Below are 27,920 nucleotides of genomic sequence, written 5' to 3' on the forward strand. Positions count from 1 at the left end.
CACTTAACATAAGGTCCTCAAGGTTCATCCACGCTGTAGCCTGTGTCAGAATTTCCTGCCTTTTTAAGGCTGAACAATATTCCATTGTAGAGACAGACACCACCTTTTATTTGTCCATTCATCCATAGAGGGGCACTTGAGTTGCTTCCACGTTTTAGCTCTCGTAAATGTGACTGTGCCTCTGTTACTTTTATAGTCAAAAAATAAATGGAAAAATATAACCGGGCCACTTCCACGTACATGAATGCTCAGTCTGAGGTAGTAACTGGCACTTCCTTGCCTCCACCCGCCCTGAACCGAAGCTGAAAACCGCCTCCTACCCAGAACCAGGGCCTCTTCCTTCCCCCGATGCTCCTGTTTGTCCTCTCCAGACAGAGCGTCGATGATGCCCTGCAGCAGGTTGCAGACGGCCAGAGACATCTCCTCGCTCTCCACCGCCATGAGGCTGCAGATTCGGTCTATCCGGACTGCGTGGAGGGTCGCTGTGGCCTAGACACCCCCAGCGGGAAGCACACGGTCAGTTGGCTGCCCCTCCCTTCCAGCTGCCGTGCAGGTTAGGGAGCGGGTGAGGGCCACCCCATGCAGTCGGGACAGAAGCCCAGGCAGCCAGTGTCTCACGGGGCCCGTGGCCCCCGGCAAGCCCCGGACTCAAGCCATGCCCCTTTCCAGAGGGATAGAGCTGCGCCCTCCAGTACTGTGGCCTGTGGCCCCAGGGGAGGCACTGAACATGCATAATGCAGCAAGTTCACACTGAGATGGGCTGTGCGTGTAAAACACACACTGGGTTTTGAAGATTTAGTATGAAAAACCATGAACTGTCAGAGCCATTGCCTTCAGCTCTTCCTCAGAAACCACTCTCAATAAACTTATCTTTAAGTGTGACAGTGTTAGGCACTCAGTCGTGTCCGACCCTGTGACCCCATGGACTGTAGCCGGCCAGGCCCCTCTGTCTGTGGAATTCTCCAGGCAAGAATACTGGAGTGGGTAGCCATTCCATTTTCCACGGGATCTTCCCAATTCAGGGATCGAACCCGGGTTGCCTGCGTTGCAGGTGGATTCCTCACCATCTGAGCCACCAGGGAAGCCCTTATTCTTTATTTAGTCAGACCCATTCTCAGCTCAAAGAAACAAACCAGAGGATCAGTCTCCGTTGAATCTGGGACCATACAACCGAGGTTGAGGGGGGCCGCTTTAGACGTCGTATCAGGGTCTATCCGCGCCAGCTATGCCCTGCCCACAGGTCAACGCCCCATCCTCAGGCTGGCAGCCCTTTGCTCCACGAGCCCCGCCCCTGCCCTCACCCTAGCTCGGTGGCTACTGCACACGCCTGACAAGGTCCGCACGGCAGCCAGCATCAGCTCAGGCCTCTTCGTGTCCAAAAGCTGCATCAGCAGGGCCACGCCGTTGTTCTGGAAGATCCTCTCGGCCCCCGCTTCCTCACGGCTGAGGACAATGAGGTTGTTGGCGGCCTGAAGGTGCAAAGGAAATAACAAAGGTCAGGAGGGAAGTCTGGCTACTGAGGCCTTGACCATGAGCCAAGTGCAGGGGCTGGGGCAAGGACCGGGTCTTCAAAACTTCTTTATATTCTTTTGCCCTATAACCCTGCTCCTGGGAATGTAGTCCAAGAACATAATTCAGAACAAGAAACAAAGTAACTTGCAATAAAGACCAGCTGGATGAAAATATATTGCAGCCATCAAAGACATAAATGAAAAGACTCAGAGGCAACTTGGAAAAAGCACTGGTTTGCAGAAACAGAATTGCAGATTCACTCTGATGGCACTTGTGGTAAAATAAAACTGTGCGTATCTGCTTGTGGATAAGGACTTATAAAAGGTAGGAAAGGGACTTCCCTGGTGGGCCAGTGGTGACGACTCCACTTTCCAATCCTTGGGAGGGGAACTAAGATCCCACACTAACCCTAACCCTGGTTGGGGAACTAAGTTTGCACACACCGAGGAGCAACTGAGCCTGTGAGCAACAAATTTCCCGTGGGCTGCAACGAAGACCCAACACAACCAAATAAAATTTTTTTTAAAGAAAAGTGTAGGGAAATGTTAAATTAATTAATCAAGGAACCCATTAGTCTGAGGTGGCTTCAATGCCTCAGCAACTAAGTAAGAAAAACCCAAACCACACTTTGCTAAACAGCAGAAATTAACACAGCCTTGTAAATCAGCTATACTTCAATTTAAAAACAAAGCAACAACTAAACGAAAGAACCCTAACCCTGTATTGTCTCAGTTTTAAGACACTGAAGGACAACCAATCACAAATAGCTAACGAGCCTTTCCCAAATAATGCCAACTGCTTAAGGTACAGCCCGAGGTTCCCAGGTGACCCTAGTGGTAAAGAATCCACCTGCTAAAGCAGGAGACACAAGAGATGTCGGTTCGATCCCTGGGTCAGGAAGATCCCCTGGAGAAGGAAATCGTAACCCACTCCAAGTATTCTTGCCTGGAGAATTCCATGGACAGAGGAGCCTGGCAGACTACAGTCTCAGTTCAGTTCAGTTCAGTCGCTCAGTCGTGTCCGACTCTTGGCGATCCCATGAATTGCAGCACACCAGGCCTCCCTGTCCATCACCAACTCCCGGAGTTCACTCAGACTCACATCCATCAAGTCAGTGATGCCATCCAGCCATCTCATCCTCTGTCGTCCCCTTCTCCTCCTGCCCCCAATCCCTCCCAGCATCAGAGTCTTTTCCAATGAGTCAACTCTTCACATGAGGTGGCCAAAGTATTGGAGTTTCAGCTTCAGCATCATTCCCTCCAAAGAAATCCCAGGGCTGATCTCCTTCAGAATGGACTGGTTGGATCTCCTTGCAGTCGAAGGGACTCTCAAGAGTCTTTTCCAACACCACAGTTCAAAAGCATCAATTCTTCGGCATTCAGCCTTCTTCACAGTCCAACTCTCACATCCATACATGACCACAGGAAAAACCATAGCCTTGACTAGACGGACCTTTGTTGGCAAAGTAATGTCTCTGCTTTTCAATATGCTGTCTAGGTTGGTCATAACTTTTCTTCTAAGGAGTAAGCGTCTTTTAATTTCATGGCTGCAGTCACCATCTGCAGTGATTTTGGAGCCCCCCAAAATAAAGTCTGACACTGTTTCCACTGCTTCCCCATCTATTTCCCATGAAGTGATGGGACAGGATGCCATGATCTTCATTTTCTGAATGTTGAGCTTTAAGCCAACTTTTTCACTCTCCACTTTCACTTTCATCAAGAGGCTTTTGAGTTCCTCTTCACTTTCTGCCATAAGGGTGGTGTCATCTGCATATCTGAGGTTATTGATATTTCTCCCAGCAATCTTGATTCCAGCTTGTGCTTCTTCCAGCCCGGCGTTTCTCATGATGTACTCTGCATAGAAGTTAAATAAGCAGGGTGACAATATGCAGCCTTGACGTACTCCTTTTCCTATTTGGAACCAGTCTGTTGTTCCATGTCCAGTTCTAATTGTTGCTTCCTGACCTGAATACAAATTTCTCAAGAGGCAGATCAGGTGTTCTGGTATTCCCATCTCTTGAAGAATTTTCCACAGTTTATTGTGATCCACACAGTCAAAGGCTTTGGCATAGTCAATAAAGCAGAAATAGATGCTTTTCTGGAACTCTCTTGCTTTTTCTATGATCCAGCGGATGTTGGCAATTTGATCTCTGGTTCCTCTGCCTTTTCTAAAACCAGCTTGAACATCAGGAAGTTAACGGTTCACATATTGCTGAAGCCTGGCTTGGAGAATTTTGAGCATTACTTTACTAGCGTGTGAGATGAGTGCAATTGTGCGGTAGTTTGAGCATTCTTTGGCATTGCCTTCTTTGGCATTGGAATGAAAGCTGACCTTTTCCAGTCCTGTGGCCACTGCTGAGTTTTCCAAATTTGTCTAGACTACAGTCTTGGGGGTTGCCAAGAGTTCGACATAACTAAGCATGCACACTTTTAAGCTACAGCCAATCAAATAACTCCCTTGCTTTGCTTCCACCTTTTTTCTGTTTTTGTTTGTTTTGTTTTGTTTATATATTTGCAGCACATGGGCTCAGTAGTTGCTGCACTCAGGCTTAGTTGCCCCACAACATGTGGGATCTTAGCTCCCGACCAGGGATCATACTGACATCCCCTGCACTGGCAAGAGGATTCTTAACCACTGAACCACCAGGGTTCACCTCTTTTCTATAAAAGCCTTTTCCCTAGTTCTTGTTGGTGGAATACTCCCAACCACTTCTGGTTTACGCTACCCAGTTCAAACAAATTTTGCTCAAACTCTTAGAGTTTTTAATATGTCTTAGTTTATCTTGTAACAGAATTGAAGTTTTTACATTGGGGATTCTTTTCCATTAAACATGTTCCTTGAATATGGTTTTAGCATTTTTTATTGTTCAAGAAAATCTGAAGTTGCAGGAGGTTCTCAGGAAGATTGAAGGTTGTGTGCAGAGAATGCTAGATGGGATTTGAAAGCCCTGGGTGATGATCCTGCCACATGCTAGCCACGTGACCTTGGGCAAGGCATAGCATTCTCTGGGTCTCAGATCCCTGTCCGTAAAAATAGACAGTTGAGCTGCATTTTCAAGTCTCTTCCCACTCTGAGGACATATATATATATATATATATATATATATATATATATGTATATATATGTATATATATGTATATATATAAGATATTCTGTATATGTGTGTGTGTGAGAGAGTCCTCAGAGTCTCTCTCTCTCTATATATACGTATATATATATTTGTATGTATATACATGTATATATATATATATATGTATATACATATATATATGTATATAAAGGATATCCTGAATATTCATTGGAAGGACTGATGCTGAAGCTGAAGCTCCAATACTCTGGCCACCTGATGTGAAGAACTGACTCACTGGAAAAGACCCTGATGCTGGGAAAGATTGAAGGCAGGAGGAGAAGGGGACGACAGAGGATGAGATGGTTGGATGGCATCATGGACTCAATGGACATGAATTTGAGTAGGCTCTAGGAGTTGGTGATGGTCAGGGAGGCCTGGTGTGCTGCAGTCCCTGGGGTGGCAAAGAGTCGGACATGACTGAGTGACTGAACTGAACTGAACTGAGGATATAAAAGAAGGATATAAAACCTTCCACCTTGAGGATGCATTCATAGTCATCCCTCAGTATCCACAGGGGATTGCTTCCAGGACCCTGGTGGATAATGAAATCCACAGATGCTCAAGTCCCTTACATAAAATGATGTAGTACAGTTGGCCCTCCTAACTGCAGGCAACCAATTGTGTGTTGAAATCCTTTAAAAGGCTCCAGATCTGGAGAGGAGGGCTTGAGGAGGACCTGAGACCCTGAGATTGGGCAAAGAATTCATGATGCAAGAAAGGGAGGAGGTGGGCAAACAGGCAGAGAGTAAGAGGTTGGTGCGCATGCTTAGTTGCATCTGACTCTGAGACCCCATGGATTGTGCTGGCCAGGCTCCTGTGTTCACAGGATTCTCCAAGCAAGAATCCTGGAGTGGGTAACCATTCCCTTCTCCAGGGATCTTCCTGACCCAAAGATTGAACCCCCTTCTCCTGCATTGCAGGCAGATGCTTTACCGTCTGAGCCACCAGTGAACCCCCCAAGAGGCTGGGGAGAAGGCTGAATAAAGAATTTCAGGCAAGCATGAGCAGAACCATCATCACTCTATCAGTCAAGGTCTCTGTACTTTTCAGAGTACAAAGTACTGCTTTTATATATATATAACAACTCATCAAGTCCTCGTAAGAGTTTGTTATAAAAGATACTTGCATATTAAAAATTTTTTTTGATTGCACCTGGTGCATGTGGGATCTTAGTTCCTCAACCAGGGATCAACCCCAAGCTGCCTGCACTGGAAGGCAGAGTCTTAACCACTGGACCACTAGGGAAGCCCCTATATTTGCATATTATATGATTACTGATCATAAAACTAACAAAAATTCCCCATGCATCTTCTGTTAAATTCTTATATTCAGATATTCATTTTTTCCCTCTGAAGGAGGAAAAAAGAAACATTTAAAAATGCAGCAAATTTGGTTAAGAAGATGATATTAGGAATAAATATCTTCATAATTCAGAATGATGCTGCAATATTTGGAAATGGAATAAAGCATTATTTTGACGTGTCATTGTTTCTCAGGCCCAAAACTAGGGTGAGGCAAGTAAGAGACTCGCCTTGGGTGCAGATTTTACGGGGTACAAAAAACTTCTGTAATCAAGATAAGTGGTATTGAATGCAATGTTTTAAAATATCAAAATCCATGCACTGCAAAAAAACAATACACGATGAACAAAATAGAAATACAAAAACAGGATTCAACCCTCATCGTTCTCACTGTTGAGCATGACTCAACATGAGCACCTCCTCGTGTTGAGCATGACTCTCTTCGTGGTTTCTCACCCTAACCCTGGCCCTTCTTGGAGTTCACGCTGCTTCCTAAAGTGGTTAATGTTTGGCCCATCTTTGTCTCCTTTCTCCAAGGAGCCGCCCACCGACACGAGTCGGGGCGTTGCCGTCCGGACACAGGGGCGGAGTCCGCACAGGAAGCAGTTACCTGCGCACCCCTAGAGCGCCCTCTTCTGGTTCGCTGCTTGCCCAGCACTTACCTTCTCTAGTTTATCCGCTTCACTGTTTCTGTCCAGGAGAATCTCAAACATCGTCTGAACCCTCGAGTCAGTGGAGAACTGCACACGGAGCTGAGGAGAGAGGAGGGAGTGGGGAAGAAGGTAGGCGGGTATCCCCATCATTTCAGTCAGCTCCACTTAAAGGTCATCTCAGGTAATATTAGGGTATGCTCTTCGTGCCTGCCTCCATCATTCATTCGTCCGTCCAACAAACATCTAACTGAACTACTACCGCGGGCGGGACGCTGGAAGATGCTGGGGATAGAACGGGAGAACAAATTCAAGCCCTTGCTCCACAAAGCTTACAGTTTAGTTACATTCGAGGTCCTATTTAGTCTTCACAAGCCTTGGAAGGCAAAAAGATCACCACCCCAATTTTGCAGCCTCGCTGTTAGACGTTTAAATATGGGCTAAAACAGGAATGTATCTCCAGGGTCAGAGATATGAAGCAGCTTTCAAGTACCACTTGAAACAAATGTAAACCATTTTTTCCTTCCTTATTCCTTTTTATACATTCATTCACCTGGTGTGCCCAGGTCGTTGTAGCAGCACACAGGATCTTTAGTTGCAGCATGTGGGATCCAGTTCCCTGACCTGGGATCAAACCCAGGCCCCCTGGATTGGGACCACTGAGTCTTAGCCTCTGGACCACCAGCTGCTACTGCTGCTGCTAAGTCGCTTCAGTCGTGTCCGACTCTGTGCGACCCCATAGACAGCAGCCCACCAGGCTCCCCCGTCCCCGGGATTCTTCAGGCAAGAACACTGGAATGGGTTGCCATTTCCTTCTCCAATGCATGAAAGTGAAAAGTGAAAGTGAAGTCGCTCAGTCATGTCCCACTCTTAGTGACCCCATGGACTGCAGCCTACCAGGCTCCTCCGTCCATGGGATTTTCCAGGCAAGACTGCTGGAGTGGGGTGCCATTGCCTTCTCCGACCACCAGGGAAGTCCCTAAACGATTATTTTGGAATGTCTCCATCCCTCACTGTCCCAATCCCAACCCCAACCCCAGTGTGTTCTGCTGGGCCACAGTGCCACCTATTTCCACCCTGAGGTCCTTTCCTTTCAGGAAGTCGCTCATTCACCACCCCTTCTCTGGGCACTGGTTGGTCTGTGTTTTGACAGTCCTTGAGTCTGCACTCTGAACAGTACATGTGGTCCCTCCATGGGGCTGCCCCAGGCATCCAGAAGTCACTGTGACCCAGAGCAAGGAGAGTGTGATCAAGTTACCCTTCTGCTCTCACAGTGGGGAAGCCGGCACTCCGAGGCGTCCCTCAGAAAACTGGTAGCTAAGTGAGGACGGAGGGTGCAGGACCCCTTATCTCTGGTCCCAGTTCCCTGAGCCCACTCCATTTTCCTAGGAAAGAGTCCCTGTTCCTGCTGGCTCTCCTGCATCCCCCAGCAACATCCTCCCTCCAGGTCCCAGGTTTCTCATGCTGCCTTTGTCCTCCTAGAAAGAGAGGAAGATCATAGTGAAGACATACTAAGTTGCAATTTTTTTTTAAGCCTCCATCTGGAATTGAAAAGACTGGTATGCTAGTCCTGTCTGGGTTGTACCTTTGAACAAACATCACGGCATCTCTGATCCTCACAGATAGGGGCACCAGCCCAGCTGTTCTGTGCCACGTGACCACTCCGTCCAAGGGAGTGGAGGTAGGCCAGCCCTGGTGTCCCGCTGCCCTAACTGGTCCCTACTAGGAATGGGGAGCGGTGGCCAAGCCTTGTGGGAAGGGCCACCTTCCAGATCCAGCTCACCTTCTCCTGGATGCTGGTATTGAGCCTCCTCAGTGTCTCCTGGAAGCTCTGGTTCTGTGGCTCCAGAGTGGCACAGCGCTGCACATCCTTGAAGGCCTGGTCCAGCTTGCCCAGGTGCTCCAGTGCCTGGCATCGCCGGTACAGAGCCTTGATGTCCGAGGAGTTGATATCAATGGCTAGCGAGGGAAGCAGGCAGAGTGTCAGGAGGCTGGGCAGCAGACCACCTTCCTTCCTCCCCCACCACACCCCCCAACTCCAGAGCTTCCGTCTCTCCCTTGGAGAGTGTGCATCCTTGTAGACCAGTTTCGTGGAAGGCAATTTTTCCACGGACTGGAAGTGGGGTGTGGTTTGGGGATGATTCAAGTGCATTACATTGATTGTGCACTTTATTTCTATTATTATGACATCAGCTCCACCTCGGGTCATCAGGCATTAGATCCCAGAGACTAGAATCCCCTGCAGTAGACCATCTGGTCCTAGGCTCCCCTTAGTTAGGGAGGTGGTAAGAATCACTGTCTCAAGGTTGGAAGGGAGCTTAAGGGTCATCTCATTCAATTCCTGACTCTCCAGGCTTGGCTCCTTGATCCCTGCCAAGTACTAATCCAGTTGGTGGTTGTATACCTCCAGCTGTGGGGAGCACCTTCCATCTCAAGGCAGACAGGTCCTTCAGAAAGCCCTTCCCTCCTCCAACCTGAAATATATCTCCCTGTAACTTTGCCCTTTTGTCTTAAGTCCAGTCCTGGAAACTGTGAGATGAAATCCAATCCTTCTTCCTTGTGACAGCCTTTCAGGAATTTGAAAGCAGCTCCCTGTCCCACCTGGGAGTTCCTTCTCTGAGCTAAATATTGCCACTTTTCCGCTCTTCACAGGATGGGTTTCCAGTCCCCTCTCCAGCTAAGTCCTTCCCTTCGGAACTCACTCCAGACTATCTCTGTCTCTCCTTAAAAATTAGTGACCCCATCAAAAGCCAACACAGACCTATGCAGAGGAGAATCCCCTTCAGTCTGCATATTATAACCCTAAAAATGCAGCCAGAAGTCTTCCCATTTTGATCATGCTCTTAAATCTAAGTGCTCTCAGAACTTGAGGCACTCCAAAAACAGTGTTGATGTGTGTTTATCTCTCCTAGTGTCTGTGAATAAACTAATGCCTCCCTCCTTCCCTCAGGAAACCTGGTCCCCACAGAGTGGTTCTGGGGAGCAGCCCTTCCCCCAGGAACATATCCTAACCTCCACCAAAGTGCCTGTGTCCTTGCTGTGACAAAAGGATTTCCAGGAGCATCATTCTAAGAAAAGAAGCGGCCCCAGCATGTTTAATGTGTAAAGATGTGACTTAGGGATGGCTTTCCTGGAGCATCCTTTCACACAAGGATGGTCCATCTGAAGCCCTGCCTACAATGTCCAGGATGGCGTTTTATACAATCTGTGAGTGTCAAGAGCCTCTTAGACTAAACAGGGATGCTGAGGGGGAGAGAAGGAGGGCAAGATCAGAGCGAGGGGGGGCTCACCTCTTGAGGCATCAGAAGCCGCCTGAACATAGCTCTCCTGAGAAACAGGGAAGGAGGAAACTTGGTTAATGTGGGCCCAACACAGAGACAGCCAGAGAGGATCCCCGAGGTGAGGAGACAGGGCTTGCTGGCCACTGCCAATGTCAGAGGCCAGAGGTTCCTCGCTGAGCATGAAAAGTGGACAAGCATCAGGCACACTCAGGCTTGAACCTGGCTCTGTTGCTGACTGAGGAGGGCATGGCTACCCGCTCCACAGTTCTCGCCTGAAGAATTCCACGGACAGAGGAGCCTGGCGGGCTATCGTCCATGGGGTTGCAAAGAGCCAGACATGACTCAAGTGATTTAGCATGTACACACTGCTGCTAACTACCCAGAGCCCTTGGGGAAGCTATTGAGCCCTCCTCTTGAGTCTTGAGCTTCCTATCTGCAATATGGGCACAAGAGTATCAGCAACCTCGTGGTCTGTGGTTAAGATGCCGTGAAATAAGCTCTGAAAAGCCCCTGTCCTGATGCCAGTTCCCACGAGATGAGAACTGTCTCCGTGGATGACTTCTCCGTCTCCCAGAGGAGTGGGTCAGGCGATGGGTACCAGAAAGCAGGGAGAGGCGCCCTGCTCCAACCTGAGGGTTCCAGGAGACAGTGCTGGGAGGACAGGCATGACTGTCAGGAGAAGGGAGCTGCCCCCTCACCCGCATCCCAGTCCAGCCCTCAGCTCCCCACCCCTCTCTGTCCCAGACCATTTTCAGGCCACAGGCCGCCCGGTTCCGATAGAGTGTGGCCAGCAGGGCCTTATCCTTGGTCAGCTTCAGGGCCTGGCTGTAGCTTTTGGTGGCAGCCTTGTAGTCCTGGAGCTGGAAATGCTGATTCCCCTCCTCCTTCAGCTGCATCGCTTCCGCCTCGGCCATCTGTGGGGACAGGAAAGCTCCCTCCAGACCCGGGGCTGGGCTCCTGCTCTGAGGTCTGCAGCTCCAGGGTCCCCACCTACCAGGATGGAAGGGGACGATGCCCACCCCTTCAACCCCCGCCAATCCACTGCCCAGGAGGACATCACAGTGTCTGCTAAGAGTGGGGCCCAAGTTGAGAGGGGTCTCAGAGTCTCTGTTCCTAGGGAACTCTGATCAATATTATGTAACAACCTAAACAGGAAAAGAATTTGAAAAAAAAGGGGTTTCCCTGGGCAGTCTAGAGGCTAAGATTCCATGCTTCCAATGCAGGGGGCCTGGGTTCCATCCCTGGTCAGGCAGCTAGATCCCACTTGTTGCAAGTAAGACCTGGTGTGGCTAAATAAATAAAAATAAATAAATATTTTTTAAAAAAGAATAGCTATATGTATAACTGAATCACTTGGTACACCTGAAGCTAATGCAAAATTGTTAACTATACTCTGATTTTTTTTTCCCCAAAAGAAGAGTCCCTCTTCCTCCCTCCATCTCCCTCCCAGCAGGATGGGTAAAGCCACCACACCAAGGGCCTAAATTCTCATTGCAGGCCTTAAAATGCCTGGGTCCCCCCTTCCCCCTCCCCAGTCCGAGGAACAGTCCGGGCCAGCTCACTTTCTCTCAAGGACAATGTTCTCGGTCAGTCCTCCTGGGGTGCGGCTCCTCTGTGTGTGAACCCCCAGCTGGCCAGCGTCAGTCTGCCCCTCCCAGCCCCCACCCAGGAGACTTTATCACCCCAGCCAGTGGCTCCGGACCATATTTGGCCATAGGGGCAGGTGCCCCTGGCGTCTGTCACTGATACTCCGGGACCTCCCCCTCCTCAGACTGGACAGCCATTACCACGTGGAGGTTCCAATGAACCTCTGTCCCCACATCCCACTCAGGGCCAGTCCTAGGGGCACAGGTGCTCCTAACCCCCCAAAGAATGATAGAAAGATCCAGAGGGATGGGAGCCCCCCCAGCAGACCCCTGTTCCCTAGGCACGGCTCGGACACCCCTTCTCCACCTCCCTCCCAGATAAACAACCTCCTATCCCCTCCCCCTACCCCTGCTATTTTGGGAGCAGAGTGACAGCTGAGGGGCTGGCAGGCTTGGACACGCAGAGCAGCTGCCCAGGTCCCAGGCCAGCTGGAGACTTCCAGAAATGCCCTTCTGGAGGGAGAAGGGAAGAGAAGGAAAGGAGGAAGTTTCCTTCCGCTCTCCCCCTTGTCCTCAACTCCCTCGCCCCTTCCACCCGTTGAAAACGTCCTTGTTTTTCAGAAAGATCCATGGACTTGCTGTCTCACTTGAGTGGAAATGTGTGGTTTGTTCCACTCTGCACATCTTCTGTGGCTCTTCCCTGTTTGCACGGAGGGGCTGGATTTGGTCTCCCTTCCCCCGCCCCAGGCTAGGAGCTTCCTGAGGATGGGCTCTGTATGTCCCCCACCGGACTGAATCTTCTCCCGAAGATTCCCAGGCAGCCTGAGAATTCCCTGCGATCAAGGACTGTGCCCCCTAACTGACTGGGACTTGCTGAGTCTCCCTTATCAGAGTGGGGGGGTCTTCCTGGGATGAGAACTGTATATTCACTAAAAACTGAATCACTGTGTTGCACACCTGACACTTATACACTATTGTAAATCAACTATACCGTGATGTTGAAATTTTAATTAAATTAAAAATTCTTAATTAAAAAAAACAACAACAGTACATACTTGCCACCAGAGAGGGTCTCCCCTGGGACAGGGATTGTTTCTCCTTATTCAACTGAGACAAATTTATGAGGTTGTCTTGGATTTAGAATTCTCCCAGCTTTCTGTGTCTCTGAGACTGGGCGGTGAGTGCCCTCCCAGAGGACAAGTACAGCATCTCATGCCATTTGATTTTCCCTGGCACAGAGCCTGGAAGAATCAGTGTCCAATGCATGTTCTTAAATGAAGGAATGAATGAGTTTTTCATGCTGACGCTTTGCTTCACCTCGCTACCATTCTGACCCCCTCTCCCATATTGCTTCAAACTGACCTGACTGGAGCTGAGAAAAGACACTGAAGGGAAAAAGCGTAGGTGGGATCACTCACACTAGATTCTGCTCTTAGCTCTGTGACCTTGAAAACACAGCTCTGTGACCTTGGACAAGTCCTCCTGCCCTGCTGGACACAAAGTCCAGCCCTGATAAATGTTCGCTGGCTGAATAATTGAATGAATGGATGGATGGGTGAATTCCCTGCCCTCATGGTGTCACCAACCTTGAACCCCTTTGCAGACAGCTCTCTGTAGCAGTGACGTAATATGTTGAAGGATCCTGCCATTGGTGGAGATTGACTTCAAGTCCAGGGGACTGTGGATTCAAATCCTGATTCAGTAATTCATTCCACAAGCATTTCTTAAGCATTTGCTATCTGCCAGGATTCCCTTGTAGCTCAGTTGGTAAAGAATCTGCCTACAATGCCGGAGACACGGGTTCAATTCCTGGGTCGGGAAGATCCCCTTGAGAAGAAAATAGCAACCCACTCCAGTATTCTGGCCTGGAGAATCCCATGGACAGAGGAGCCTGGCAGGCTACAGTCCATGGGGTTGCAAGAGTTGGACACGACTGAGCGACTAAACCACTATCATGTGCCAGGAACTGTGAATGATTTACGGAAGCAGAAAACACTCCCAGGGGTAAGGATTTGTCTGTTTTGTTCACTCACACATTCCAAGTGTCTGCAACAGTGTGTAGTATGTAGCGGTTGTTGTCTTACTCGCTAAGTCACCTCTGATTCTTTTGAGATCCTACGGACTGCAGACCATAAGGCTCCTCTGTCCATGGGATTTCCTAGGCAGGAATAGTGGAGTGGGATGTACGAGGTGCTCAATAACATTTGTTGAATGAACGCATGAAAGAATTCCATGCATCTGTGATTTCTGACGAATACCGAACAGTTTTGAAACCTTACAATCAGGAAACATGACATTATTTCAGAGAAAGTTTCCCTGAGGAAATGATTAAATAAATTAACATATGTAGAGCTCCTAGAACAATGTCCGGCAGAGACCTTTGTTAAATGATTGAACGAATATTTAAGGCAAGACCTGAAGAATGAGGAACTATCAGGCTGCCATTAACAAAGTACCACTGATTGCACAATTGCACTCATCTCATATGCTAGTATGGAGAAGGCGATGGCACCCCACTCCAGTACTCTTGCCTGGAAAATCCCATGGACGGAGGAGCCTGGTGGGCTGCAGTCCATGGGGTCACTAGCAGTCGGACACAACTGAGCGACTTCACTTTCACTGTTCACTTTCATGCACTGGAGAAGGAAATGGCAACCCACTCCATTGTTCTTGCCTGGAGAATCCCAGGGACGGGGGAGCCTGGTGGGCTGCCGTCTATGGGGTCGCACAGAGTCGGACACAACTGAAGCGACTTAGCAGCAGCAGCAGCACATGCTAGTAAAGTAATGCCAAAATTCTCCAAGCCAGGCTTCAACAGTACATGAACCATGAACTTCCAGATGTTCAAGCTGGATTTAGTAAAGGCAGAGGAACCAGACAGCAAATTGCCAACATCTGCTGGGTCATTGAAAAAGCAAGAGAGTTCCAGAAAAATATCTACTTCTGCTTTATTGACTATGCCAAAGCCTTTGACTGTGTGGATCACAACAAACTATGGAAAATTCTGAAAGAGATGGGAATACCAGACCATCTGACCTGCCTCTTGAGAAACCTGTATGCAGGTCAGGAAGCAACAGTTAGAACTGGACATGGAACAACAGACTGGTTCCAATCGGGAAAGCAGTACGTCAAGGCTGTATATTGTCACCCTGCTTATTTAATTTATATGCAGAGTACATCATGAGAAACGCTGGGCTGGATGAAGCACAAGCTGGAATCAAGATTGCTGGGAGAAATATCAATAACTTCAGACATGCAGATGACACCACCCTTATGGCAGAAAGCAAAGAAGAACTAAGCTTCTTGATGAAAGTGAAAGAGGAGAATGAAAAAGTTGACTTAAAACTCAATATTCCAAAAACTAAGATCATGGCATCTGGTCCCATCACTTCAAATTGATGGGGAAACAATGGAAACAGTGGCTGACTTTATTTTGGGGGCTCCAAAATCACTGCAGATGGTAACTGCAACCATGAAATTAAAAGATGCTTGCTCTTTGGAAGAAAAGTTATGACCAACCTAGACAGCATATTAAAAAGCAGAGACATTACTTTGCCAACAAAGGTCTGTCTAGTCAAGGCTATGGTTTTTCCAGTAGTCATGTATAGATGTGAGATTTGGACTCTAAAGAAAGCTGAGCGCCGAAGAATTGATGCTTTTTAACTGTGGTGTTGGAAAAGATTCTTGAGAGTCTCTGGGACTGCAAGGAGATCAGACCAGTCCATCCTAAAGGAAATCAATCCTGAATAGTCTTCGGAAGGACTGATGCTGAAGCTGAAGCTCCAATACTTTGGCCACCTGATGGGAAGAACTGACTCATTAGAAAAGACCCTGATTCTGGGGAAGATTGAAGGCAAGAGGAGAAATGGGCAGCAGGGGATGAGATGGTTGGATGGCATCACCGACTCAACAGACAAGAGTTTGGGCAGGCTCTGGGAGTTAGTGATGGACAGGGAGGCCTGGCGTGCTGCAATCCATGGGTTCACAAAGAGTCGGACATGACTGAGCGACTGAACTGAACTGAACTAAACTGGGTGGCTTAAACAACAAAAACTTCTTTTCTCATAATTCTGGAGGCTAGAAGCCTAAGATCAAGGTGCCATCATGTGGGTTGGTTTCTGGTGAAACCTCACTTCTTGGGTTGTAGACAACCATCTTCTGCTTTGTATTCACACAGCCTCTTCTCTGTGTGAGAACAAAGAGAGAGACAAGGAGAGAGAGCGCGAGCTCTTGTGTGTCCTCCTCTTAAAAGGACATCAGTCCTATCAGATTAGGATGCCATCTTTATGACCTCACTTAACCTTTATTACTTCCTGTTGGACCATTAAGAAGGCTGAGCACCGAAGAATTGATGCTTTCAAACCATGGTGTTGGAGAAGACTCTTGAGTCCTTTGGGCAGTAAGGAGATCAAAGCAGTCAACTATAAAGGAAATCAACCCTGAATTTTCATTGGAAGGACTGAAGCTGAAGCTGAAGCTCCAATACCTTGGCCATTTGATGGGAAGAGCTGACTCACTGGCAAAGACTGTGATGCTGGGAAAGACTGAAGGCAGATGGAGAAGGGGACAACAGAGGATGAGATGATTGGATGGCATCATTGACTCAATGGACATGCGTTTGAACAAGTTCTGGGAAAGAGTGAAGGACAGGGAGGCCTGGCACGCCGCAGTCCATGGAGTTGCAAAGAGTTGGACCGACTAAGCAACTGAACAACAATAGGGTCTGTCTCTAAGAGTCACACTGGTGGTTAGGGCTTCAATTTATGAATTGGAGGTATGTGTGCACAATTCAGTTCATACCAGTTCCAGAAAATTGCATGAGGGAACTAAGGCTGAGTGGACCATTAAAGGAGTCTGATTTTTCCCTGCCTGTAATGGGAGGCTTTGTAGGGTAACAAAGACAGAAAGCAATTGAGCAGAGTTTTGGTTTGAAACATCACCCTGGTTGCCATGTGAAGAGGAGGAAGCAGGGTAAAGACAGGTAGGCAAATGTAGAGACTGTAGGAACCAGTATTGCGGCCAAAATCTTGGCTCTGTGTGCACTGATGCTGAACAGCAATACACAGACAGAATTGTGGAGGAGAAGGGAAGAGCGACTACTAGTTTGTCAGGCAAAGGGGGAACACAGTACCAGTACACTAGCATTTCAAGTGCTGTGCCCCCCTGCCCTGGTGAGTGAAAAGTAAAAGTGAAAGTCGCTCGGTTGTGTCCGACTCTTTGGGACCCCATGGACTATACAGTTCATGGAATTGTCCAGGCCAGAATGGGTAGCCTTGCCCTTCTCCAGGGGATCATCTCAAACCAGGAATCGAACCCGGGTCTCCTGCATTGCAGGCCAATTCTGGTGAGTAGGGAGAGGTTATATAGTCATGCAGGAGGATGTGATAAGGATCAAGGCAATAACATCTTTCTTTTTCTTTTCCGGCTGTGATGGGTCTTCATTGCTGCGAGTGGGCTTTCTCTATTTGTGGCGAGCAGAGGCTACTCTTTGTTGCGGTACGAGAGCTTCTCATTTTGGTGGCTTCTACTCTTTGTTGCAGAGCACAGGTTCTAGAGCATGGGCTTCAGTCATTGTGGCACATGGGCTTAGCTGCTCCACAGCGTGTGGGGTCTTTCTGGATCAAGGATTGAACCCATATCCCCTGCATTGGCAGGCAGATTCTTCACCACTAGATCACCAGGGAAGTCCAGTAACAGTCTTTCCTTCTTTCCTCTGCAAAGTTGCAAAAGGATGGGGTTGCTGACAAGATTAGGGTGTGTGCAGGGTCTAAGGTGGTCTCCTAACCTTGAAGAGCTTCTCCGATCCCTTTAATCTTGACTCAGGTGGTTTCCTGGTTGCTCCTACCTTGATTAGCAACTGTTTGAATCTACTCTTTGGCACTCAGAGAAGGTTGTGGAAGGTGGAGTCTTGCCTACATGAAATGGGGGACAAAAAGGCCTCTGTGCCTGGGAGCCCCAAAGGGCCCTGCTTGGCGTCAGTGTGGCAGTGGAGATGGAGGGAACAGACTCTAGATAGGGTAATGAGGCAGGCCTGGCGGAGCTTGGGGCGCCCTGGATAGAGCGGAGGAAGAGAGAGAGGGACAGAAGGGGGAAGGAGGGAGACAGAGAGAAAGAGAAGCTGACCGAAGATCCTTGGTTTCCAGTAAGAGTTCTTCTGGTTCATCTCTGCTTCAGTGCCTCATCTGTAATATGGGGTGAAAAGAGTCATGAGGATTAAATGTAAAGCACTTAGAACAATGTAAACACTTAGAACATATGTCGAGCACTTAGAACAATGCCTGACACATTGCTATTATTGTTAGTATTTGTTGTTATTATTGTTAATAACAATATATATTGTTATTATTATTATAGCTGTACACTGTTGAAGACTGCAGGAATTTTTTGCTTCTATACTCACGTATTATTAATTGATTTCAGCCATTTAAAAAAGAATACTAGGACTTCCCTGGTGGTCCAGTGGTCAAGAATACGCCTGCCAATCACCTGGGATGATTCCACATGACTTAGAGCTACTAAGTCTAAGCGCGCGACTACTGAGCCTGCGCTCCGGAACCCATGAGCCACCACTAGAAAAGCCACCGCAAAGAGAGGTCTGCATAGGGCAATAGAGAGCAGCCTTCGCTGGCCTTAACTAAAGAAAGCCCGTGCGCACACCGATTACCCAGAGCAGCCAAAAATAAAAATTAATTAATTATTTTAAAACTTAAAAAGAATCCTAATTTCTGCCTTCAATCCCATGGGCTCTGGTTTTATAAGCCATTCCCATTTCCTACCTCTGTGATCTCAGGGACAATCAACCAGCCAGAGCCTTGAATTACGCATTGGTAAAACTGGGGCTCAGTCCTGGATGTTCATTGGAAGGACTGATGTTGAAGCTGAAACTCCAATACTTTGGCCACCTGATGCAAAGAGCTGACTCATTTGAAAAGACCCTGATGCTGGGAAAGATTGAGGGCAGGAGGAGAAGGGGACGAAAGAGGATGAGATGGTTGGATGGCATCACCGACTCGATGGACATGGGTTTGGGTGGACTCCGGGAGTTGGTGATGGACAGGGTTCATGGGGTCGCAAAGAGTCGGACACGACTGAGCGACTGAACTGAAAACTGGGGCTAAGAATCGCTGTTCTGAAAAGACAAAAGGTTGTCAGTATCCTGCAAGGCACTGGGAGAGACTGAACGCCCAGGCGGCCACCGGTCCAAGGGTAGGATGTGGAGGCTGAGCTGAGCCCACGCCCAATGCCGGAGGCTTGGCGGGGCGCGGCACTTCCCCTCCGCGACACCAGGGGGCGATGAGGCGGGCTGCGGCGCCGCTGAACCACGGCAGCGGCGCTCCATCACGCCGGAGTTACCTCCTCCACGTGGGGACGCAGGATGGCGGCGGCGGCGGCGGCGGTGGGTGTGCGTGAGTGCGGGCGGGGCCCGCGGACGGGCTCTCCCGCCGGCTTTCCCGAGGCCGTAGGGAGGCGGGAGTGGGGGCCCTCGGGTAACCGAGGCACGGGAGTGACGCCCACCGCGCTTGTCCGCACAGGACGAGGCGGCGACGCGCGATGTGCAGCGGCTGCTCGTGCAGTTCCAGGATGAGGGCGGGCAGCTGCTGGGCTCGCCGTTCGACGTGCCCGTGGACATCACCCCGGACAAGCTGCAGCTCGTGTGCAACGCTCTACTGGCCCAGGTGAGCTTCGGGCACGCGGGGGATCGGGAGGCCGAAGGTCTTGGGTACCAGGGCCCCCACCGCTCCCCCGAAGTGCTGACAACCCGGCCTTGCGGTCTACCTTTGGGGAGGGTCGGAAGATGTGATTCGAGTGAGCGATTTACACGCCCACCTTCAGGGCCCACCTGCGGAGAGACCGCGCGTTTTGAACACATTGGGCGCATCATCACAGTGATTCCTTGTCGCAGCCCCGCACTGTCTCCCCGTTGTCATTAACTAACCTCATTTTACATTGTTGCCTACGATCATTCGATTGTGTGTAAGATGCTGCGCCGTAGGTGGTAGATAATGGAGTTGGAACTCAAACGTCAGACTCAAAACTTCTCTCCTAAGCTGCTCAGTCAGCTCAGTCGTGTCCGACTCTTTGGGACCCCATGGACCGCAGCACCCCAGGCCTCCCTGTCCATTACCAACTCCCGGAGTTTACTCAAACTCATGTCCATTGAGTCGGTGATGCCATCCAACCAGCTCATCCTCTGTCGTCTCCTTCTCCTCCCACCTTCAATCTTTCCCAACATCAGGGTCTTTTCAAATGAGTCAGTTCTTCGCATCAGGTGGCCAGAGTATTGGAGTTTCAGCTTCAACATCAGTCCTTCCAATGAATATTCAGGACTGATTTCCTCTAAGCTGCTGCTGCTGCTGCTGCTAAGTCACTTCAGTCGTGTCCGACTCTGTGCGACCCCATAGATGGCAGCCCACCAGGCTCCCCCGTCCCTGGGATTCTCCAGGCAAGAACACTGGAGTGGGGTGCCATTGCCTTCTCCGCTCTAAGCTGCTAGTGTTTATCAAAATGCTGCCCTCTATTGGAGGTGGGCTTCTCTGGTGACTCAGTGGTAAAGAATTGGCTTGCAGTGCAGGAGACACTGGTTCGATCCCTGCGTCTGGAAGACCCCCTGGTGAAGGAGATGGCAACCCACTCCAGTATTCTTGCTTGGGAGAATTCCAAGAGCAGAGGAGCCTGGCGGGCTACAGTCCATGGGGGCCCAAAGAGTCAGACAGGATTTAGCAACTGAACAACATCAACATTGGAGGTGGGGGAAGTTGCTTAAAAATGCAGTACCTGGACCCCACCCTACACTTAACTACACCGGACCCAGGGGTGAAGCAGAGAGTCTGCATTTTCAATCAGCTTTTTGGATGCTTCTTACACATTATAGAGCCTGGTGTGGTGGTTTAGAAAATGCCTTAAATGCTGTATACTAATTCTAATCCTGGACTTCTGTCTGAAGAACCTGAATTAGTCATTAGCAGTAGGACATTGGGCTGATCACTTGGTTGCTCTGTTTTTTCAGTATGAGTGCCTATCTGTCAGGGTAGGTGTGAGATGCAGATAAAGGATTCTAAAATGGTTTGTAAATATTCTGGAGTTGATTTTGAAGGACTAAAAAGGTCTTGCTCAATGGGGAATAATGGGAGTGTCCCAAGCAGGGTGGCTGAAAAGAAGGCTTTGCCTGCACACAGCTTGCAGAGGGTGGGGAGGGGAGGGTCCCCCGGTGGAGGCTGCCCTGCCCGTCCTTTGATGGGGTGTCCCCTTTGCTCTTGTCCTCCAGGAGGATCCCCTGCCACTGGCTTTCTATGTGCACGATGCGGAGATCGTCTCCTCGCTGGGGAGGACGCTGGAGTCCCAGGCGGTGGAGACAGAGAAGGTCTTGGACATCATTTACCAGCCACAAGCTATCTTCAGGGTTCGCGCTGTGACCCGCTGCACCAGCTCCTTGGAGGGTCACAGTGAGGCGGTCATTTCCGTGGCCTTCAGCCCCACGGGAAAGTAAGGACAGCAGCAGAGTCATGGAGGGGAGTGTGGATGCAGCTGTTGGCTGGGGTGGGGGGACCCCCAAGTTATGCTCAGTGGGGCCTCTGGCTGCCTTTCCTTGACCCAAGCTCTGGGCTCAGGGTGTAAGTAAGTGACTCGCCCACTGAAATTTTGTCCCCAAAGGCCAAGGACACCTGCCTTGGAGGAGCCCTTCCTGGACTTGCTCTCAGGAGAGCTGAGCTGCAAGCTCACCTCTACCCCTTCCTTGCTGTGTGACCTGGGCAGGTCACTTAACCTCTCTGAGTCAGTTGTTCCTCTGAGAAACAGGGTTTATTTGCTTCTCACAGTCCTCTGAGAAGCTTTAACTGGTTATGGCTGTGGCCATTCCTTTCTCCCAGATGGCCTGTGTGTTATAGTTCTCCTTTTCAGAAGAGAGAGAAATTTCCACTCCCAGATTCTGTTCCCAGAAGACAGTTGAATAGGCCGCGGGAATGTACGAGTGCAGTGTTTTGGGTGGGGCCCAACCCAGCCCCATGTCCCCAGTGCAGAGGTCAGGCCGCCCTCTTCTTCCCCAGGTACCTGGCCAGTGGCTCCGGAGACACGACAGTTCGCTTCTGGGATCTCAGCACTGAGACGCCACACTTCACATGCCAGGGTCGGTACGCACGCGGTTACCCACAGAGCGGTGTTGATACAGAGGCAGGCGGGTGATTCGTTCAGCTCTCTAGTTCCTGGGAGGCCCAGAGCACATTCCAGCCTCTTAACATCCAGTTAGCGGTTGCCAGTTCCTAGGTGGAGACCTTACCCTTGAGCCCCACCAGCCACTTACAAACAAGCAGAGACTGGACCCAAAAGTCAGCGGGAGGATGCGGGCAGGGACTGTCTGGCTGGTAGCAAGGAGAACTGGGCTTAAGTCCGGTCTCTGCCACAGTAGTTCTCAAACTTGAACATGCATCAGAATTACTTAGAGGGCTTGTTAAAATACAGGTTTCTGGGTCCCACCCCCAGAATTTTTGTCTCCTCCAGTCTGGGATGTGGCCTGAGAATTTGCATTTCAAGTTCCCAGGTGGTGCTGATGCTGCTGGCCCGGGAGCCTCACACTAGTGAGGTGACCTTGTGTAGGCCTCGCTTCCTTTCTAAGCTTCAGTTTTCTCATCTGGAAAATGGGGGTGATACTTCTCACTTTGCTCCATACTCTAGAGCTATCGTGAGAATTGTAAGGGCTGACATGTGCAAGAATTTTATATCACGTGGCACGTGAGGAACCATTAGAAAGTGGCGGTGTTATCTGTGCAGCAGCTGCATGGCTCTAGCACTTGGGGAGGGTTTGCCATTTGCCTGGGGAGTCTCATCTCTTCGATCAGTGTTTGAGCATTCATTTATTTGGCAGCTAACTATGTGGCAAATAGCACTTTCTGCAGTGTGCCGGGCATTGCTGAGCGTTTGGGATAAAGACAGGTGTGGCCCCCCTCTCTCCCCTCCCTGTCTTCCCAGGACACAGACACTGGGTCCTGAGCATATCCTGGTCCCCAGATGGCAAGAAGCTGGCTTCAGGCTGTAAGAATGGCCAGGTAGATGATGCTTGGGGTACTTATGTGGGGACCCTGGAGTCCCTTCCTGGGAGTACCTCAGAATGAGGTCCTGGGGTCTTCAGGGAGGGGTGGCTGGGGGCAGTGGGCGGGGGACCCTGGGTGGGGCCAGGGGAAGGTTGGGGAGGGTTATTTGATGAGCTTCTGTCCCGCAGATTCTCCTGTGGGACCCAAGCACAGGGAAGCAAGTGGGCAGGGCGCTCACTGGCCACAGCAAGTGGATCACAGCCCTGAGCTGGGAGCCCCTCCATGCGTAAGTGACACTGACAACTGGGGTGAATGAGAAGCCAGGGGTTCAAAGCTGTACCCCGCCCCTTAAGACTCGCCTAAGAGGAGTCTTAGGGGACAGGGTAGGGGCTCTGACTGGCAGTGACAGCATGGCAGGCGGTGGGGAAGGTCGTCTGCACCCGTGGGTGGGGGGTGGTGGGCGCTCGTCACGGGGACTGAGAGCCACCTTGCAGCCACCGGATGGTGGGGTCAGGAAGCCGTCGAGACGCTATCCCCGGCCTTCGAGCTGGGCATCGGGAGACAGCGTGGGAAGACAGGCATTGCCCGCTCAGAAGTGAGGACCCATCTCTTCCTCCCCAGCAACCCCGAGTGTCGCTACGTGGCCAGCAGCTCCAAGGACGGCAGTGTGCGGGTCTGGGACACGACTGCGGGCCGCTGCGAGCGCACCCTCACCGGGCACGCGCAGTCAGTCACCTGTCTCCGGTGGGGAGGGGACGGACTTCTCTACTCGGCCTCCCAGGACCGCACCATCAAAGTCTGGAGGGCTCATGATGTAAGAGCTCGGAGGGGTCCGGAACCAGACTGGGGAAATCGCGGGTCAGGGATGTCGAACCAGTGTTTCCTGAACTTGTTCCGGGAACTGGTCAGGGAGGTGCTTCTGAACAGTGGGTCCTGGGGTCAGTGCTGCGTTACAGCGGAGAGTCCAGGGCCCCTGAGCGTGGTCAGGCTCTGGAATTTTCTGCTGTCGGAAGCCTATTTAGGTTTATCAGGCCTGCTGTATCGCAAACTTACTGGACTAGAGCCCTTTTTTCCTGACATGTCTTTTCTGTGAAACATATTTTCAGAAACATTGATCTGGGCTCATGCCCTCGTTTCACAAATGAGAGACTTGAACCCAGAGGGTTCGAGTTTTGATTCAGATCACGATGAGTGATCTGATGGGTGGTTTGATTCAGATCACAGTGATTTGATTTGATTCGGATCACAGTGAATGCGGGCCCTGCTTCAGAGTCCTGTGGGCCACCCCCCATCTTCTGGGGCTGACCTGGACATTCATGTTCCTGGGGTGCAGAGTGCTCTGTGAGCGTCTGACCTGTCTCCGTCCACCCTAGGGCGTGCTGTGCCGGACTCTGCAAGGCCACGGCCACTGGGTGAACACCATGGCCCTCAGCACCGACTACGCCCTGCGCACAGGGGCCTTTGAGCCCGCCGAGGCCTCAGTGAACGCCCAAGACCTCCGAGGGTCCTGTGAGTGAGCGGAAGGAGGCAGGGAGGAAGGGCTGCTTGAGAAGGAGCTGGCTCTCGGGCTTCACGTGTGAGGGGCCAGCCTCGGCCGGGTGGGGGGTGCTTGCTGTCCATGTTGAATTTTCTCATCAGCCTTGTTCCTTCTTTCCTTTGGTGCCTGGACACAGTGCAGGAGTTGAAGGAGAGGGCCCTTAGCCGCTACAACCTCGTGCGGGTGAGCGTCCCCAGCACCCCCAACTCCATGTGGGGTTTCTCCTCGTCCCCCAAACACTGCACAGGCTCAGGCCCCTCTCCCTTGTAGCCCCAGTACAGAATGTACCGTTCCCCCAAAGTTCTTCCTTTACAATTCTAAAACCTTAGTGCGCTGTGAATCAGTTTATTTCACTTTGGGTTTTTTTTTTTTTTGCTTATCTATTTATTTGTAATTCTAAGGTACCTCTGTTTATTTATTTTGGCCTCGGAATTCAGGCTGGTAGTTCCCCAGCCAGGGATAGACCTCCTGTCCCCTGCATTGGGAACATGGAGTCCTAATCACTGGACACGAGAAGTCCCTCTCTTTTTAAAATTCCATTTAGTTTCAGTAACACATTCAGATAGTCTAGGGTTCAAAGAACACACAAAAAACAGATGGTGGAGAGCCTTTCATCTCTGTGGCTCCTTCTGGAAGCATCCAGTGCTCCCAGTGTCTCGTGTGTCCTTTCCGAGACTTCACACACACGTGTGTGTGCACACTACACAGTACAGACACACACGTACACAAGCCCACATAGCAAACCCGGCCCCCTGTTAAGATACCACGGTGGGGACTTCCCTGGCGGTCCGGTGGTTACGAGCCCACGATTGAGCAGACGGTGGTGTGTCCGCCCCTGAGGTCGGGTCTCCTCCCTGAGACCATGTGCGCGTCCTTGCCGCCGCAGGGCCAGGGCCCAGAGAGGCTAGTGTCTGGCTCAGATGACTTCACCCTGTTCCTGTGGTCCCCGGCAGAGGACAAGAAGCCCCTGGCACGGATGACGGGGCACCAGGCCCTCATCAACCAGGTGGTCTTCTCCCCAGACTCCCGTGTCATCGCCAGCGCCTCCTTCGACAAGTCCATCAAGCTGTGGGACGGCAGGACCGGCAAGTGAGTGGGGGGCGTGGGCCCGGGAGGAGGGGCGCTCCCCCTCCGGAAGGAGCTCGGCTCTGCTGTTTCCTAGCTGTGTGGCTGTGGCAAGCGGTTGGATTTTTTTTTTTTTTTTTTTTCATTTATTTTGTTTTTATTTTTGGCTCTGCTGGATCTGCGTTTGCGCTCGTGGGCTTTCTCTGGCTGCAGTGAGCGGGGGCCACACTCTAATTGTGGCGTGCCGGCGGGCTTTCTCTAGTCGCAGTGAGCGGGGGGCCACGCTCTGATTGTGGCCTGCCGGCTTCTCATTGCAGTGGCTTCTCTTGCTGTGAAGCAACAAGAGAAGGCTCTAGGTGGGCAGGCGCAGTAGTTGTGGTGCGCGGGGTGGGCTTAGCTGCCCCGAGGCATGTGGGATCTTCCCAGACAAGGAAAGATGCAAACCCATCCCCTGCGTTGGCAGGCGGATTCCTAACTACTGGAGCACCAGGGGAGTCCCTGGATTTTCTGAGCCCCTGTTTCCTCTTCTGGGTGTGCAGACCCCTCACCTCTCAGCCTTATCACAAGGATTGAACGAGGCGGTGTGTTCAGCACCCTCACTAAGCGGGTGCTGAGAATGGCTAGTTCATTGTACGCCTAGGGAGAGAAATGGTCTGAAAGCTGGTCAAGGGCTGGGGATGCAGCAGATAAAGTAGGTTTGTGGTCTGGTTGTCATCTGGCCCTCCTTACAGTGGAGTCCACAGATCAGACAGTGCGTTACCTGTCTGGGAGCTTGATGGAATTGCGGAACCCTGGGCCCCCCAGCCCAGAGCTTGGGGATCAGAACCCGCCATTTAAGGACACCTTTCAGGTCTGAGAAGCAGTGGTGTGACGAGGCACAGCGCCCTTGCAGTTGATAGGAGGAGAGGTCGAGGCGTGGGTTGGGGAAGGAGCAGGGAAACACTCCTGAGGCTAAAGCGGGACTTGTGTGTCCGTCTCTGTGTATATCCACACCAAAGCCCTGTGAAATAGGCTGTTTGGTTAATTCATTTACTTGGCTGGGTTGGGTCTGAGTTGCAGCGTGAGGGGTCTTCATTTCGGCATGTGGCCTTCTCTACTTGCAGACGTGGGCTCAGTTGCCCCGTGGCATGTGGGATCTTAATTCCCCCATCAGGGATCAAACCCGAGTCGCCTGCATTAGAAGGCAGATTCTCAACCACTGGACCCCAGGGAAGTCCCCAGCTCCTTTTTAAGACAAGGAAACAGTCTCAGGCCCAATGACTTGCACCATCAGACACAGTCAGTCTGTCCCGACCAGGTCCCAGTGGCCCGGCCCACTGCTCCTTCACGCCACCTGTCAGCAGGCACCTGCTGGGCTGGGCAGAGCGGGGGGTGTCGTGCAGACGGGCCAAGAGATGGGGGCATTGGAGTTCAAGGCTTGCAAAGTTGAGCAAGCGTGGAGGCCCGGCAAGAAGCATCCTAGAAGCAGTTTTACAAAATCGCAATGACCAGCAGAGGTTAAATTGGTCCGGGGTGGGGGCCAGGCAGGGAGATTTTATACGGGTTCCCAGGTAATCCTGACATGCAGCCACAGTTGAGAATGACTGCCGGGGGCCTCGAGCACCCTTCAGACGTGTCCCAAGATCTCACATTCGTCCTCATCACTCTCCCCCCTGACCCAGGTACCTGGCCTCCCTGCGCGGCCACGTGGCTGCCGTGTACCAGATCGCGTGGTCGGCCGACAGCCGGCTCCTGGTCAGCGGCAGCAGCGACAGCACGCTCAAAGTGTGGGACGTGAAGGCCCAGAAGCTGTCCACGGACCTGCCGGGCCACGCGGACGAGGTGCGGCCAACCCTCGTGGGCTGAGCGGGGACTGAAGCCTGCCCCCGACCCCAACCCTGCTCACTGCACCACTGTCCCCCTCCCGTTTAGGTATACGCTGTCGACTGGAGTCCCGATGGCCAGAGAGTGGCCAGTGGTGGGAAGGACAAGTGCCTCCGGATGTGAGTTTCGGGGTGTGGGGGGTGCAGTGGCGGCCGGTGTGCTTGGCTCTCCTGCCCTTGCCCTCGTGGTCATCCCCCGTGGTGGAGAGCTCCACGGGCTCTCTACCTGCCCAGGCTCGCCCCCATCGTGGGCTCCTGGGACTGTGCGGTGCCTTTCTTTCCTGAGCTGGGGTCCCCATCCCATTCCCTGCCTTTGTTCACAGATGGAGGAGATGAGAAGCCCCCCAGGTCTCTGGGATCCCCATCTGGACTCAGCTTCTGCCCACTGCCTGCTCTGATGGGAGGCCTCAGGCTGCGTGATGGCCTTGAGAATGAGCGTGACCTGCTGTCCTCGGTCAGACCCCACGGGGGTCCCCCCGCAGAACAGGTCAAAGGTCGCAGGAGGTCGTCACTGACCCCAGTCATCGGCCATCACTCGGTACCTCGCTAGCACGAGCATGGGCAGCAGAAGGCTGGGCGATGACCAGCTGCTGCCTTTTCTAAATGCTGTCTCTCTTCAGGGTCAGGCCCCGGATTCTGTGACCAAATAAATAACTTATATTTTGTGTGTTTGGGTTACGATTCCTGTCCTCGATGCCCAGGGGTCTATGCTGGGTCAGTTTGTGTAGCCCCTCCCTCTGGGCTACTCCAGTACCATGCTGAGCAGGAAGCGGTCTTTCCTTTCTTGCCACCGTGCCTATGAGGGAGAGGCTGGGGTGACGCGCTGAGGCCTGTCTTGTAGTAGCTAGAGGAGGCTCTTAAGGCTGTGTTGTCCCTTCTGGCAGCACGAGCCACGTGTAGCTGTTTGCATGAACTAGAATTCAGCCCAGTTAGAAATGCAGTTGTCACACTAGCTCGAGACTACTTCCTGGT

The 27,920-nt window shown here is 51.2% G+C and overlaps 2 protein-coding genes across 3 annotated transcripts in view; one reads left to right on the top strand and one right to left on the bottom strand.

Annotated features, from left to right (window-relative positions):
* The window catches only part of UNC45B (unc-45 myosin chaperone B), a 32,983-nt gene extending 21,462 nt beyond the window's left edge, over nt 1-11,521 (bottom strand). The window contains exons 1-7 of the mRNA XM_002695630.6: nt 11,437-11,521; nt 10,621-10,788; nt 9,884-9,920; nt 8,377-8,552; nt 6,606-6,695; nt 1,302-1,469; nt 321-489 (exon numbers count right to left, since the gene is read on the bottom strand). Of these exons, the coding sequence (XP_002695676.1) occupies nt 321-489; nt 1,302-1,469; nt 6,606-6,695; nt 8,377-8,552; nt 9,884-9,920; nt 10,621-10,788 (808 nt within the window). The 5' untranslated portion in view covers nt 11,437-11,521. The remainder of the gene's footprint in view (nt 1-320; nt 490-1,301; nt 1,470-6,605; nt 6,696-8,376; nt 8,553-9,883; nt 9,921-10,620; nt 10,789-11,436) is intronic.
* A 7,272-nt stretch (nt 11,522-18,793) lies between these two features.
* On the top strand, nt 18,794-27,612 carry NLE1 (notchless homolog 1). 2 transcript variants are annotated; one of them, NM_001014887.1, is given in 13 exon segments: nt 18,832-18,856; nt 18,993-19,136; nt 20,726-20,943; nt 21,504-21,583; nt 22,423-22,499; nt 22,673-22,770; nt 23,106-23,298; nt 23,858-23,993; nt 24,158-24,204; nt 24,908-25,110; nt 26,748-26,907; nt 26,998-27,068; nt 27,272-27,612. In NM_001014887.1, coding segments are annotated over 13 exon segments (1,461 nt in total). In that variant the 5' UTR covers nt 18,832-18,835; the 3' UTR covers nt 27,285-27,612.
* The last annotated feature ends 308 nt before the right edge of the window (nt 27,613-27,920 follow it).

This window comes from Bos taurus, chromosome 19 (assembly GCF_002263795.3).
Source record: "Bos taurus isolate L1 Dominette 01449 registration number 42190680 breed Hereford chromosome 19, ARS-UCD2.0, whole genome shotgun sequence".
In the NCBI taxonomy this organism is placed as follows: domain Eukaryota; kingdom Metazoa; phylum Chordata; class Mammalia; order Artiodactyla; family Bovidae; genus Bos; species Bos taurus.

Coding starts and splice junctions, on each gene's coding strand:
- NLE1 (XM_059877887.1), top strand. CDS start 18,836: ATGGCGGCGGCGGCGGCGGCG. Junction 18,857..18,992: donor TGGCGGCGGCGGCGGCGGCG/GTGGGTGTGCGT, acceptor TTGTCCGCACAG/GACGAGGCGGCGACGCGCGA. Junction 22,500..22,672: donor CAGGCTGTAAGAATGGCCAG/GTAGATGATGCT, acceptor TCTGTCCCGCAG/ATTCTCCTGTGGGACCCAAG.